General features: G+C 46.4%; 1 protein-coding gene across 2 annotated transcripts in view; it reads left to right on the forward strand.

The window, feature by feature from the left end:
- CNN1 (calponin 1) overlaps window positions 1–15,668 on the forward strand; it is a 115,172-nt gene that overhangs the window by 54,243 nt on the left and 45,261 nt on the right. Inside the window, exon 1 of one of the 2 annotated variants that reach the window (XM_053295404.1) lies at window positions 11,529–11,695. The exons of the other annotated variant lie outside the window; for it this stretch is intronic. Within the exon in view, the coding sequence (XP_053151379.1) occupies window positions 11,633–11,695 (63 nt within the window). The 5' untranslated portion in view covers window positions 11,529–11,632. Of the gene's footprint in view, window positions 1–11,528; window positions 11,696–15,668 lie in introns of those variants that run through there. 2 annotated transcript variants of the gene reach the window in all.

A 15,668-nucleotide genomic window follows, 5' to 3' on the forward strand; every position in this document is an offset into this window, starting at 1 on the left:
TGGCTCATTAGTTGAAGCAGCACTGAGATAAATTAAAGCCACCCCTCCCTTCCCTCGGCTCTGTGCCAATAACCTTCAGAGCCACTTCTACAGGACTGCGAAGGGTGTGCAAGCTAGCAGTTAGAGCAAGGAGCAAGGAGCAAAACCTCTGCTCCATTCTCCTGCTCTAGCATGGAGTTGGGCCAGGTGCCTGTATTGTCTTACTTGCTCTAGAAATGTTGTGAGGGAGAAGACTTTCTTTGAACTAGAACTCCTGAGTCCTTCTAGCCCAGCCCTGGTAGAGTAAAGGTGACAAATATTTGCAATAGGGCAAACACATGGCTAGGGAACATCAGTGTCCCTGTGAGCTGCACACGAGGAGGCCATTTCAAGCAGTCAGCTCAGACAAGAGCATCCTCCAATGTGAAGCACAGGGCTGCTCCAAACCTTGCAGTATTCTGAAAGGCTGTAAGCAGAGCCCCCCATGATAAGGGCTGGTCCAGCTGCAGAAGCAACACAAATGAGGGGAAAGTGCAAGGCGGGGCCAATAAGAACCAGCCAGCAATCCAAGGGGTGCAGCTTGAATCGCTTGCCGTGTTGCAGAGGTTGCAGGGGCTCAACTGTGCTTCAGCATCCCTTGTGGCATTGTTCTGGGCAGAGGCACTCTTACCCCTGGACTTCCGGACTAAAGTCCAGGGCCTCCACACCCCCTGGGGCCCCCCAAATCCTCATTAGTCTGTCTCGGGTAGTGTGGTCACTGTGTCGTGCTGCTGGCCCATGCTGCACTGGGCAGCCAAGCTTGACCTCTGCTTTAGAGACAGAGGAGGGAGTGGGGAAAGAAATATGTGGGATGGGAATATGTTAAGTTACATGTTGAAATGCTTTTGCTCATGCATATTTGCATAAATGTACCTGTTTTATATCCTTACATTCTTGTGAGTTCAGTTGCTGTTTGCGCCCTCAAGAACCCAGAAGTTAAAAATAATGTGTGTCCCCTGGTGTGTAGGGGGATGATGCTTAAGTTGTGTGTAGGGAGGGGGGCTCCAAAGGCCTTTAGGTCCAGGCTCCAAACATTACCTAGGTGCACCTCTGGTTCTGGGATGTTCAGCATCTTCAGCTGTGGTGCAAAGGATTCTGAAATGCATCTCTCGGACTATGAGGTGCAGTACTTTAGGCATCAAAATGTCCTGATTTGGCCCGCAACTGAAAGTCAGGGGTTTGCTTTGGAATCACCTCCAACTTGGAACCCATTTTTGTTTCAGCATGCTGTACTTAGCCTCAACAAGGGTTTGTATTTTTATGCACATCTTGGATGGCTGGTGGCTTTCTTCCAGTTAGATGGGCACAGCTTCTTCTTGCAGCTGCAGCTAAACTGTTCTATCTAAATCTGCTTTTCGTATCAAGATCAGGGATTCCTGGACCCAGCAAACCTACCTTCTTGCCAGCACCTGCAAACCATCTTTTCAGAAGCTGCGCTGGCACAAGTTGAGAAGCCCAGGACTCCCCTCCCACCCCCCCGCATGGGATTTGTGAGTCCGTCACATAATCAGGGAGGGAGGAGTCCAGACTTGGTTCTCCCACTCACTTTGGCTCATCACTATGGTAAGGCAGGGCAGCCATCCATCCATATGAAACCACACAATCCAATTTGGCTCTCATCTCCCACTAGTTGCTGGGCAACCTGACCTCTGTTCCTGGGAGGAGCCTGTTGATTGGACCTCCTGCCCAGTTTGCTGAGAGGAGCTGAGACTGGGCCCTTCAAATTTCCAGATTATATGCTTCTGTGAGCAGCTGCAGAAATAGAGGTCATTCATAAAACCAAAAACTGTGTTCTACCCGGGTTTGGGAGCTGTGTGTGCTTCCAATTTACAGTTGTGTGGAAGCAAGATAAGAGGAAAACCTGGGTAGAAGTAATTGTGTGGAAGCAAGGTAGGAGGAAACCTGACTTTCCTCCTACCTTGCTTCCACACAGTCACTTCTACCCAGGTTTTCTTCCTACCTTGCTTCCACACAACCAAAATTTGGAAGCACACACAGCTCTCAAGCCCAGGTAGAACACAGTTTTTGATAGTGTGAATGACTTCAGAGAGTAATGACCATGGGAGTGTATGTGTGTTTGGATGGAGGGGCATAGGATTAGTGCAAATGGGATCTTGAATTTGTGGAGGGTAGAGACTAGCAGGCACGCATGATTTTAGTTACAATACAGCCAACTCCACTAGACATTCTTACTCATTCCCAGAGAACAAACTCAGGCCTCTTTGTCCCAGCATCTGGCAAGCTGGATTCCAAACAGATAGCACCCAAGTTGCTGCTCATAAGAAAACTCATAAATACATCTTGTTTATAAAAGGAATATTCTTAGTATCAGGTATGGGTTGGAGATCTTATTAGCCATGTGTTTTTGACCCAATGGGAAACACTTTGGTTACATTTTGAACTGGCCAAACCCTAAGAGATAAGTCATCATGAGAAGACAAGATGATGCATGCCAAGTGGAATATGATTTACACTTAGCAGGACTTGCTGGGCAGGGTATCTGCTGAAGAGCAGTATTGAATGGATGTGGGATCTATGCACTATACATAACAGGTAGCAAGCTGACAACATAGCAAACATGTTGGGCAAGACCAGCGATCTAACTTCTCCTAAAAAATCCAGGATGACCCAGCCAATTATAGACCATTATCCAGCCTCTACTTTTGTGAAAGCAGACCAACCCCAATCCTTCAAGGGGAAACATCACCCTTTGCCCCTTTTCAACCAGGCAGTTCCAGCCTGGATGTGGGACTGAAACAGCATTAGTGGCCCATGGATAGTCTGCATCTGGCGGTTCTGTTGATTAGAGGAATACTCCCCACTGCTTCTGTGGGATCCAACATGTACACCTTCAAAGATCGCTGTTTTATATCCCAAAAGATGCCTGAAGGTCATCATTTGAATTTGTGAGTAGAAATATTTCTATTGAGGCTAATGTGAACATGAAAGAGGAGGGGAAAGTCTTTAACATATTTGGTAAATATGAGTCATAGTAAATTTGAATCGGAGAAAGATCTTCTGCTCTTCTTAGGCATGATGTCATTTTCAAATTATTGATCTGATTATTGAGTGTTAAAAATCTGCTGGGAACAATATCATTTAAAATATGATGAGTATATTCAGAATTACTTCTAAAAAAATACTCCCCAATATTTAACCACCCACCCCCACGCCCCAGCATATTCCAGTGTAATAGGTAGTGCATTCAGCTAATTTAAGAGGCAGGATTTGATTGATTGATTGATTGATTGATTGATTGAAGTGCCGTCAAGTCGGTGTCAACTCTTAGCAACCACATAGATAGATTCTCTCCAGGATGATCTGTCTTCAACTTGGCTTTTAAGGTCTCTCAGTGGTGCATTCATTGCTGTCGTAATCAAGTCCATCCACTTTGCTGCTGGTTGTCCTCTTCTTTCTTTTCCTTCAACATTTCCCTGCATTATGGACTTAGTATACAAAATTTCATATTTGTAGTAATCAGGAAGTATAACTTTGTGGGTGTGTTTGTGCAAAACTCTTCAAAGAATAATAGATATACACGTTGAACAATGGGGAGCCAGCAAACATTCAAGACAAATGGTGCTAGTCTGTAAGGCAGCATCAGTTTCCTGAAAAGTAAACAGTACCCACTAGGAGCTCCCTTTCCTTCCCTACCAGACCCCCCCTTTTCAGCTAAAGTTCAGTGTTGTTTCTGTTTTCACTGGGCACATTGCAATACCCAACTCTTTCTCCAGGCCCACCCAAGCATGTGGAGGGGGTGTCCTAGACAGAACTACCATCTGTTTTCATGCAATTCTCAAGCAATATTCTCATCTGATACGGGGGAAGAACCATCAGCAGCCTGCTGTGACCAGTTTCCATGTCATTTTATAGATAAAGTCACTCACATCCATGCTGATTTGGACTCCAGGATTTTGGCAGTTCCAGCAGATATGCTTCGGCAACCATCTAGTCCAATTGTGATGGATCCTTTTCAGTTAGTGCAGACCAAGGAAATGGACAAGATCCTAGGCAGTGTGTGGGCAATATCATGTGCTCTGGATCATTGCCCTTCATGGCTAGTAAAATCTGCCAGGGAAGGGACAGGTAGGTGGTTAGAGCCAATTATTAATGCTTCACTAAGGGGAAGCAAAATGTCAGCGAGCCTCAAGCAGGTGGTGGTAAGACCACTATTTAAAAAACCCTCCCTTGATTGCACCAACCCTGATAACTATTGGCCTGATTAAAATCTTCCCCTTTTAAGCAAGGTGATAGAGTGTGTGGTGTCTGTGCAGCTGCAGAGCGACTTGGAGGATACGGATTATCTAGACCCTTTTCAATCTGGCTTTTGCCCTGGGTTTGGGACTGAAACTGCCTTGGTCAACCTGGTGGATGACCTACGCCAGGAATTAGGCAGGGGGAGTGTGTCCCTGTTGGTTCTGCTGGACTTCTCAGCAGCATTCAATACCATCGACCATGGTATCCTTTTCAGGTGTAGGCACTGGGGATCGTGTATGGGAGTGGTTCCGGTCCTCTCTTGGGGGTAGGTTCCAGAAAGTAGTGCTGGGAGAATACAGTACCAGCTCTTGGCATCTGGCCTCTGGGGTCCCGGAAGGCTTAGTATTCCACCCACCCCCGCAATAGGCCACTTTCAGCTCAGAGGCAAGATGACTCTATAGTTGCAGGGGAGTAACAGTAGGAGAGAGGGCATGCCCTCAGCTCTTGCCTGTGGGCTTCCCAGAGGCATCTGGTGGGCCACTGTGTGAAACAGGATGCTGGATCAGACCTTGGGCCTGATCCAGCAGGGCTGTTCTTATGTTCTTATGCTGTTTAACATCTACATGAAACCTCTGGGTCATCAGGAGGTTTAGCCTGAAGTGTCATTAATATGCAGATGACACTCGGCTCTGTCTTTCCCTGACATAGAAACATAGGAAGCTGCCATATACTGAGTCAGAGCACTGGTCAGACCATAGGTCTATCTAGCTCAGTATTGTCTTCACAGACTGGCAGCGACTTCTCCAAGGTTGCAGGCAGGAATCTCTCTCAGCCCTCTCTTGGAGAAGCCAGGGAGGGAACTTGAAACTTTCTGCTCTTCCCAGAGTGGCTCCATCCCCTGAGGGGAATATCTTTCAGTGCTCACATTTCATCAGATTGTAGTGAAGTAGTAGATGTACTGAACCAGGGGCTGGAGGCGGTGATGGGCTGGATGTGGGCTAGCAAACTGAGATTAAATCCAGACAAGATGAAGGTGCTGTTGGTCAGTAGAAAAGCCAATTGGGATAGGGGATTCAACCAGCTCTGGGTGGAGTTGTACTCCCCTTGAAAGAACAAGTACACAGCTTGAGGGTATTGTTGGACATAGCTCTGCTTTTGGATGCTCAGGTGGAGGTGGTGGCAAGGGTGCCTTTGGACAGGTCCAGCTAGTATGCCAGCTTCTTCAGAAGGCACATCTGGCCACGTTTACCCATGCCTTAGTCATGGTGCGGCTGGATTACTGCAATGCACTTTATGTGGGTCTGCCCTTGAAGAATATTTGGAAACTTCCATTGGTGCAGAATGCAGCTGCCAGGGTTCTCTCTGGAACTGCTTGCTCGGGGGATATGACACCTATTTTGAAAGAGCTGTTAGTGGATCCAATTCAAGGTGCTGATTATTACCTTTAAAGCCCTTAATAGTTTGGGCCCTGGATACCTGAAGGACCACCTGCTCCCAAGTGTTTCTGCCAAGGTCATGGGGGGGCCCTTTCATCCACGTGCCAACATTGCAAGGGTCTAAATGGCTGTGCATGTGGGACAGGGCCTTCTCTGTTGTTATTAATTAATTAATTAATTAGTTCGATTTCTAGACCGCCCTTACAGAATAGCTCAGGGAGGTTCACAAATACTACAAAACAGTTAAAAATCAATCAGTGATTGAAAACAAAGATTTTAAAATACAATAAAGCAGCTAAAAAATAAAACCATGTTGCCCCCAGGCTCTCGAATGATTTCCCAGTAAATGTCTGCTCTTTGACATCTGTGGCTGCTTTAAAAAAAAAATTAAAGACCTTTTTATTTGTTCAGGCTTTTACCCCTTAGGGGCGGCCAGATTTCTCAGCTTTCCTGCTTCTGATTATCTATTTAATGGTGGGGGTTTGGGTGGAGGGAATGTTTTGTGGGTTTTGCTGTTTAACTGATTTTAAGGTTTTAAATGTGATTTTTATGAAATTTTATTGTATTTTAACTTCTGTAAACTGCCTTGGGATGCCTTATGAAAGGCTGTGTACAAATTGAAAAATCACTCATATACATATACACACACATACACACACACCCCTTGTATGCCAATGAACAACCATCTTCAACTGACTATGAGTGCTTACTAGCAAGCAAGCAAGTTAAAAGATACTCATCTCTTCACACACCACAGTAACATTTCTTTCTGGTACACAAAGAACAGCTTGTAACTCTCCAGTAGCAGCAGTCAGACTGGATGATATACTTTAGTAAGTGGTGGAGAATCAAGAAGTTGGGTGAGTAGACTAAGAGGCTGTTCTCATGAGCAGCCCTGAGAATGACCAGGATCCACGCCGATCCCGGTGGTGCTAAACCCAGCGCTGCAGCCCTACAGGTACCTCTGCTTTCCCCCCAATGAGACCAATAATAAAGTTAAGGTGCATTTGGGGGGAGGGGTGAATTTGATCAGGAAAACTGCATGTGGAAACATGGCTAAAGAGACACTCCACCAGTGCTGCTGTCTAGATCTAATCCCCCCGCCCGCCATCTTGTTGCTGCTTTAATCATGAGATTCAAGACCAGATCTTCCACTTCATGTCTGTTTTGTCATAAACCGCCACATTTTGAGGTGTAAGGTATGTATATTGGGGGGGGGAGCAGGGGAGTGCCCCAGCATGTCTGCCCTTCTGCAGGCTTCAACCCCCAATGTTGCTGTTATTTGTCTTTCCAAAACACACATTGATCACAGCTTCCAGAAAGAAAACCGAGGCTGAGTGAGTGATATGTCTGAAGGAGCACTGCTGAGATTTCACACTTAATCTACTGAATTTCAGCAGCTGGATCACTGGCTGGTACTAGGGTTCTGGGCCACACACACACACACACACACACACACACACACACACACACACACACAACCTGCCACTGCTCTTTCCATCAATTAATCCATTTTATCCTTGTTATGAACAATGGAACAGGAACCAATTGTTAGTCTGGGACCATAAGGAGAAATGTGGCATATAACTCTCACAATAAATAAAATAAATCAGCAGAGGGAGTAATATTCAAAAGGAGTAGGGGTTTCATGGCTTATGGAAGGTCAGCTTTCTCCTCGCCCCATGTCAGCCAAGGGGGAAACAACATTGATGCAGAAAAGTGGGTGCATCAGCCTCCTTCCTCTGTGGCTGCAAATCCCAAATTCCTGGTGAATGTGATGGGGAAAGTAGGGTTGCCAGACATCCTTCATTCTAGGTTAGGGATTCCCAACCTTGGGTCCCTAGATGTTGTTGGAGTACAGCTCTCATCACCACAGCCTCAGTTGCCTTTGTGGATGGAAATGATGGTAGTTGCGGAATAACATATATGGGGAGCTGAACCCCAGTCGTTTTCCACTGCATTACCTTCCCAAAGAGTATATCTATAAAAACATCACAAATGTTATGCAGCCCCCCAAGCTTTGCAACATCTCTGCTTTAACTAACAAATCTACTATCTTCTCTTGTCATGAATTTTGTCGCCTATTAAGATCATCTGGAGAGGTCTAGTTATGGTTGCCACTGGATTGTTTGGTGGCGACTCAGGACTGGGCCTCCTCTGTGGCTGCCCTGGGACTTTGGAATATAATCCCTGTTACAATAAGAGCAGCTCCTTCTCTGCTTGCTTTTAGGAAGACCCTCAAGACACACCATTTTCTCAGGCTTTTAACTGAAATTAATTTCAAACTGTTTAATTTGTTTTTATCTCATGATATTATTTTAACTTTTTATTCTGTGAAATTCTTTTAACTGTTTTTACTCTGTTTTGCATTTGTTCTGTTTTAAATTGTGTACACCACTTATAGATGCATATATCAGGCGGTATATAAATGTGATAAACAAACCAACAAACCAACAAAAGAATTGATAGAACACACAGGCTCACTCACACTTTCGCCACCAATTAAAAAAAGAAAGATAAAATGCTACATGACACTAAAATCAATTTTTAAACTTCTTTAGAGGGGTGAGGATAGAAAGTTATATCAGTGGGAAACAATAGTGGATCATGTCAGAGTCAGCTATGACAATAGGCAGTGGTGATGTTTGCCTGGCAGCTGTGATTCAAGGTGACTTTGCAAGGTGACAAAGCACCAAAGAGGAAAAGGGCCAAATCTGCATGCTGCGTCACAGTGAAACAACGTTGTGGCAAATAATAAGTAGCTTTTTTCTGATCTCTGATTCAGTGCTATCAGCATCAGTTGCTGGAAGGGAGGATTTGTGAGTCAGGACAGGAGATCGGATAAGGTTAAGGTACATTCAGACGTTTGGGTTTGCTACGGTTTTTTAAAAATTGGAAATTGCATGGTTCTCTGGATCTGACATATAGTCCATGCTTACTTTTCTCTTTGTAGCTTCAAAATTTTATTTATTTATTTATTTAAGATATGTATATACTGCTTTTCTTAAGAATAAATAAATCTCAAAGTGCTTTACATATTAAAAGCAATGAGAAGATGGTTCCCTGTCCCAAAAGGGCTCACAATCTAAAAAGAATCACAAGAGAGGCACCCGCAGCAGCCGGCTGGGAGGGATTCTGTGCTGGGCTGAATAGGAGCAGTTGCTCTCCCCATCAGAGGCGTAGCTGGGGAAAACGGCGCCCAGGGCAAGCTCTGCCCCTGAAATTGCACCCGCCCCCCGCATACCTGCGCCCTTGCCGGTGAGCGCAGCGGTGGCGGGCGGCGGCAGATCGCGCGGCGGTGGCGGGCGGCGACGGATTGTCATTGTGTGCCAGGCATCAAGAGGGGTTGGGGAGGAGTAGCAAAAGTTGACAGAAGTGGGATTGGGTATGGATTATGGATTATCGGTGGGGTTTTCATATGGATTTAAATGGGGCAAAGTGTGAGAGGGAATTGGGTATAAAAGGGCCTTCAAAGTGTGGCATACTGTTGTATCTTTGTTGCTGAGTGAACCTTTAGTTAAATTCACATAAGGTTTCCTTGTGTGTTTGAGGTAAGCAGCTATAAAACACATACTCCACTGATGGGCTCCAAGTATGACATACAACAGTCAACCATGATAGGTGTTTCTGATCTCAAAAAACTGAATAAAAGTTGACTGAGGTGATTTATTGGGAGGGTACTCCTGCTGCACTTGTGAAAGGAGAATCAAGCTCTTACAGCAGGCTGTGCTGTGGCAAACATGAACCCAGCAGCACTGCAACATGGGGACAACCCTTCTTTTGGCAATGACTGAGGCTCCTGACCTGTCACCAACTCAAGAGTAATGCCACTGACTATGAGAGTTTCCTCTAGGACAGGGCTGCACAACTCCAGCCCTTCTGCACATGTTGGACTACAATACCCATAATCCCTGACTAATCCCTCAGAGTGGCTGGGAAGGATGGGAGTTGTAGTCCAAAAAGAGGCGGAGGGCTGGGGTTGTGCAGCCCTGCTCCAGGGTGAAATTGCAAAAGAAGTTACTTGAGTCAGTCAAGAGTTTTATTTGTACCTGTTTATTCCGCATTTTAGGCTGACCTGTTATCTACTGGGAATGTCCAGGATGCCCTTCTTTCTTTTCCCCTTTTAGGGAGAAAAGAGCCCCATCAGTTATTCCCTGAAGTACAAGCTGTCACTTCACATTGGCGAGCAACAGCAGCAGCCTCAGAGAGGTCCTCAGACATTCTGTCAAATGGCTGCACCCCTCTAGTATCCCTTCCCAATTCACAGGCAACTACTCTCAGCTCCCAATAGGAAACGGTCTTCAACAGCACACAGCGGTCCCCAGCCTGCTCAGAGTAAGTCATGCACTTTGCACAACCAGATGAACAATGATACCAGTGCAAGGCTCACATGGGAGAAATGATCACAGCATGAAACCATGTCAATAGTGCTGCGCAAGTACAGGCACACTGTTTTAAGCAGTTGTACAACTGTGTTCTTGTGCAACACCACCAGGCCTGCTTCAACATGCGCAGCGGCGGCGGCCAATCAGGAACACTGGCACTGCCCTATGCATCATGTGGGCCACTGTACTTAAGAGGCAAAGCACAGCTGGAAACACCTGATGTTTACGCCAGGCTTCACAGCTGTGGTGTACAACAGAAATACTGTGCCCAGGACACAGGCCCAGGCCATAAATCAGGAGGAAGTCAGTAGGCCTCTGCCAGCTCACGGGGTGAGAATTGGCCCTTCTACATCCAGCTCAAGAGATTGGAAGCTGGTAATAAGAGCTGTGAAGTTGAATACATGGTAACTGGCATTTTCTTGGACATCTGTTCACCTTTTAAAAAGCTTTATTGAAGCCAGTGTGTGTGTGTGTGTGTGTGAGATTTGTACTGAATTGTATTACCACCACCCCCTTGCCCAGCAACCAGCTGCGGTATCCTCCTCCTCCTCCTCCTCCTCCTCCTCTCTTGCTACCCTCTCAAAATCTGCTCATCCTTGAAGTGGAGCGGGTTAGATGCCACGATTATGTGTACAGGCTTCTGCTGTTGCTTGCTACTGCTACTGCTGCTGCTGCTTCAACACATCAGGACAAATTCTCAGTGCATCTGTTCCCCTCCCATGTCTGGTCTCAACAGCAGAGTGTCATCCTGCAAGAAAGAGATTCTTGTGCATGTCGACTTTGCAAGGCTATAGAGTCAGATCTCTTTAGCTGCTGCTGCTGAAAATGTTAGACTAGATTGCAAACTGTCTCTGCAAGAAAAGACAAGAAACAATGCTTCATGCCAAAACAACATGTGAGACCCAACAAAGCAAAGGGAACCAGTGCAGAAAGGGTAAGGGAGGCCTGGCCAGACAGCTAACTGCTGCCCTCTGGATGACTGGACTCTGTTTTTCTAGCTTGTTCTTTTTGGGTTTTGATGCATGAAAAGCAAAGTGAATGGCGTAGAGGCTTTCCCTGGGAAAGATGCTAAAAGGGAGAGAGGGAGGGGCAGGAGAGAGGTACAAAGGAGAAGAGAGTCATACAGAAGCAGAAAACTGAAAGAGAGGAGCAAGGAAGTAGTGGAGCAGGAGAGCAGGAGGCAGTGGGGAAGGGACAACTACGAACAGGGGATGCTCTGCCACTCAGATCCATCAACACTCCTCCACTTCTCACATGCTCAGGAATGACGACTTGCTCGGCTTCTGTAAATATTTAGAATATTCATCAGGGAATCGAGTCAGCAGTAGAACTGGATGCACCCCAAGCCCCCCAAGGTGGAAAAAATGACACCATCATTTCTTAATACCAACAGGCTGACATCAGCAGCCCTGGCAGGTGGCGATTGGCCACGCTGTCTGGCCAATGGAAGGACTCCCCCTCAGATACAAGGAGGGGGAGAGTGTGAGAGCAAAGAGTTTTTAAAAGTTGCAGGGAAAGCAGTGGAGAGGCAGACCCAAAGTGCACTGAGGAAGGCACACTGAACCGCACAGGGCAGCAATACCACACGTGTGCAACATGTCTGCAACACACTTCAACAGGGGCCCAGCCTATGGCATGTCAGCTGAAGTCAAGAATAAGGTAAGTGCAGCAATGGTGCTGGGAGTGGAGGTATCTTAGCATGGGGAGCCAGCCACACCCCATGGAGTGGTACTTCTGAATCTAGTGGACGGGGACCACTGCGTAGCCGTTGTATCATAGACCTGTGATGCATCAGGACTTCCTTTGGCTTTGGGGCACCAGCAGAAGGGACAAACCAGGCAGGAAGGCCAGGCAGCGCAAAGCACTATTCCTAAAGGAATTCGACCATGGGGGATTCTGGGAGGGGCAAACAAAAACGGACACCAAGTCACTTTTAATGTGGAGTTGTGTTTTGTATCTGGTCTTGTGTGTTTTTGTTTGATTTGGTTTAGTTCTGCTGCCCAAAATACCCCTTTTAAAGTTCTGACACCATGCCAGACAATATAAATGTTTACGTGTAGAGACTTTGTGCCTCTTTGTCTTTGAGCCTCACCTCACTCACACTGTTTGTGGTCTGACTGTTGTTCATGTGAAAGGGAGGCATTTCTCATGTGAACTGAGCATTCTGGCCAGTGTAGGATTTTACACCCACTTTAAGTTTCATGTGTGGAAATGCCCATTGAGTCAGTCAATCAAGCAAGCAAGCAATCGTCTTTATTACAGTCCAAGACCAGCATAAGATAGAAACCCATTGAGTCAGACAGGTAGGGCATCCAGACTGTCCAATCCTCTGCCTTAGTCCCTGTTACAGCAGCCATGCCAAAAGGAGTGAGCAAGAATATGTGCTCCTACAGTTCTTCTTCACAGAGAAGAACTGTAAAGACCGTCCCTGTTCTTCTCGTCTCGGTCCCTGGGAAAACGCTTTCCCTGTAGGGTTGGCCTGCTCTGACAGACTCTTTCAGGGAGATATTCTGGAAGCAGCAGGAGAGACCCTACCTTCATGAAGAAATAATTCCCACTCCCAGCTTGAGCCATATCAATAACCTGATTTAGGCCAATAGACAGAAAGGTTGTTGGGCTTAGTGGGCCTCTGGGGCCGGGGACGATGGGAATGGTAGTACCTGGGGGCCAAAATCTGAGAACCCCTGACTTAATCCAAGTCAGGTCAAACTTCCTAGGCATGCTGCTCAGGCCGCAGGAAAGGCCCCAAATCAGGGCTGCTCAACTTCAGCCCTCCTGAAGATGCTGGCCTACAACTCCCATAATCCCTGAATATTGGCCACTGTGGCTGGGGATCATGGGAGTTGTAGTCCAAAAAGAGCTGGGAGGGGGGCTAAGTTGAGCAGGTCTGCCTAAATGCATGACTTCACAAGGAGAGAATTTTCACCCCCAGTATGAACCATTTGAATAGTCTGACCAAAGTAAGTGTGGATACAACTGTAGTCTTGGTTATGTATCCTGGGATGAGAATGACTGGGATTGCAGTTTCACATGATACAGGCTCCCCATTCCTACTCTAGTGTACTGTTAGGGTCTCCTTAACCCCAACAACATTTCTGGCTATGGGCCTGGGTCAGACTATTGTATGTATTTCATGCTGGGGGTGGGGATTATCTCCCCATGAAGGCAGCATGTGCATTAGGGCCTCAGTGGCAGGCCCAAGAGGTGTGACCTGAGAAGTCTTCAGCCAGTCCAACATACCTTGGATTAATCAGCAGGTCATCACAGAGCACTTAAGAGGAGCTGGTAATATGGGGAAAGGCCAAGAACATTGCCGGTTGCAAGAGCATCCCTACACTCCAACCCTGGCCCTTCTTCAGAGGTATTGTGAGGTAGCCTCCTCAGGGGTGATGGGTCGTGGTGGTTGCCATTAGGGAGACAGACCACCTGACATATGGGGCACAAGACAGTAGGAAGCTACCTTTTCCTGCATTACGCATGGATTTAACACACCAATACCCTGCCTTTCGGACCATATGAAGTGGCTATCCGATTAAGCCTTGCAAAAGTGAACAAAGAAAATGCTCTTGCACAGCGCTGGTTCATTTCTATGACACTTGTGCAGTAGAACCTCCCAGTGTGTCCATGTGAATCAATGGGGAGCGGGTGTCGTTTGGATTTTCCACCTCAGGCATCAAAATATCTTGGGCTGGCCCCACTCTCTTGCATAGGCACTCGCTGAGCTGTCCTGCAGGCCCTTCTTCCTCATCTTGAATTTAACTATCTGCTACCTGTGCATTTTTTCCCTTCCCACATGGCCTTGCACAATCAGGGGTTTATTTGTCTCAGGGCCAGTCTAGATTCACAAATAGAAGTATTTTCAGAGAAACAAGTAGGTGTGATCTGAGAGGTATGCATCAAGATACCTTACAAGGTTGAAAAAAATGCTGGGGTGCAACCTGTCAGTTGTGTGTGATCCAAGAAGTGTCCTTTGCACTACTGCAAGTGATCCTAGAGCTCACTTTGGCAGATTATGGGGCACATCCACTTGGGGGTGGCAAAACATCTTGGGTTGGCCTGATCCGTTGGGAAGTACAGATCCCCTTGCTTTCTCTCCTTGCACCCTGCCTCTCCCAGGACTCACCAGAGTACTGACTCCAGCAAAGGGCCAGTCTCTTCCCTCCCCCTCCACAGCTGCATTCTTCAGCTACCGTCTTGGACAGCACTCTCCACTCTGTTGCTAGAGCCTGGGCAGCAACAGACTCGCCATATATGGTCAGTTTTGGGGTTTCTTTGTAGGCTGGTTCTATATAAGGCATGGTTTGGCAGGATATGCATCTGGCAAGCAACAGGATGTCTGCAGTGAGAGAACCCAGGTGAGAGAGACAACCACAGCACGCACACACACCCCTCCTCAAGCAGAGTAGACCCCTTCATGGCCATTGAGATATAAGGCACTTTTTGAACAGTGGAGAAACAAACCTTCCTGCAAGATGGGGTTAAAGAGAACTGGAGGGATCACCTCCATCCTGGATACTGTAGTATATCTGGTTTGTCAGTAGCTCCCCACATTACATGTGGCCAGTTTTCCAGGACAACATGGGACCCATTATTCTTTGTAGGACAACCATAGAGCCTAAAGCCAGAGTGAGAAAACAAGGCTATTCCAAGGCCTGGCTATCCTGGAGAAAACATTTTCAGGGCTACAGAGCCTCCCTCCAATGAGATTGTTGGCAGATCTCCGAGAAGTGTGTTGTGTTGCCACCACCTTGATCCTAAAGAACTATGGGTATGGCAACACTGCATCAATATCTGGAGAAGTCCACTGACTTTGAGAACCAGAGGCAGAATGCAGAAATGACCATTTACGAACCACAGAGAAAGCAAACTTAGTAACAAATAATGGAAGTATGCCTTGTTCCTTCAAGCAAAATTTGCCTGCCAGTAACCTTCTACTGGCCAGTGCATTATAACCAGAGATCAGATGTGGGTAGACTAAACCATTTAAAAAAATATATATATATTTCAATTGTAAGCTTCTTAGAGCAGAAGTGTGCTGAAGGGGCAGGATAGAAATATTTGAAATAAAACAACTAAATTTTAAAAACTAAAATCAACCCGAAATAGTGAAAAATATCCACATTTGTAACTTACTTGTTCTCTATACGCATATAAAGCTGAGAATGAGCCAATCTGTTACACAGATCTTTCCCCCTAAGAATTTTAGTCCCATGCGAAGGCATATTATGCCTGCATATCTGGATCTCAGAGCTGAGCCAAAGTACACACTGGAGCAGCCAAAAAAGGCATCTCAATGATGAGCTCTTCACCCACGGGCTGAAATTTAAGTGTCTCACTTGAACCATTGGCTATCGCTTCTTCAGACCATAAACATGGTGCAGCCTCTCCATGTGATGGTAGCTGTTTACACAGTCAGCCAATCGAATGGTTACAAAGACAAGAGGGAAATATTCACAAGTGCTATAAAGAAATACTATTAATCATGGGACTGATGTGGTGAGTTCTTCGCTCTTCCTCATGGGTATTTTCTTCTGCACCCCCAGTTCTAAAGGAGAGGAGGCTTTTTCCATTGCTTTCTGTCTCTTCCAGAGACTAGAATAGGGTTGCTACAGAGGACTGATGGATTTGATCT

The sequence above is a fragment of the Hemicordylus capensis genome, chromosome 2 (genome assembly GCF_027244095.1).
Source record: "Hemicordylus capensis ecotype Gifberg chromosome 2, rHemCap1.1.pri, whole genome shotgun sequence".
NCBI lineage: Eukaryota > Metazoa > Chordata > Lepidosauria > Squamata > Cordylidae > Hemicordylus > Hemicordylus capensis.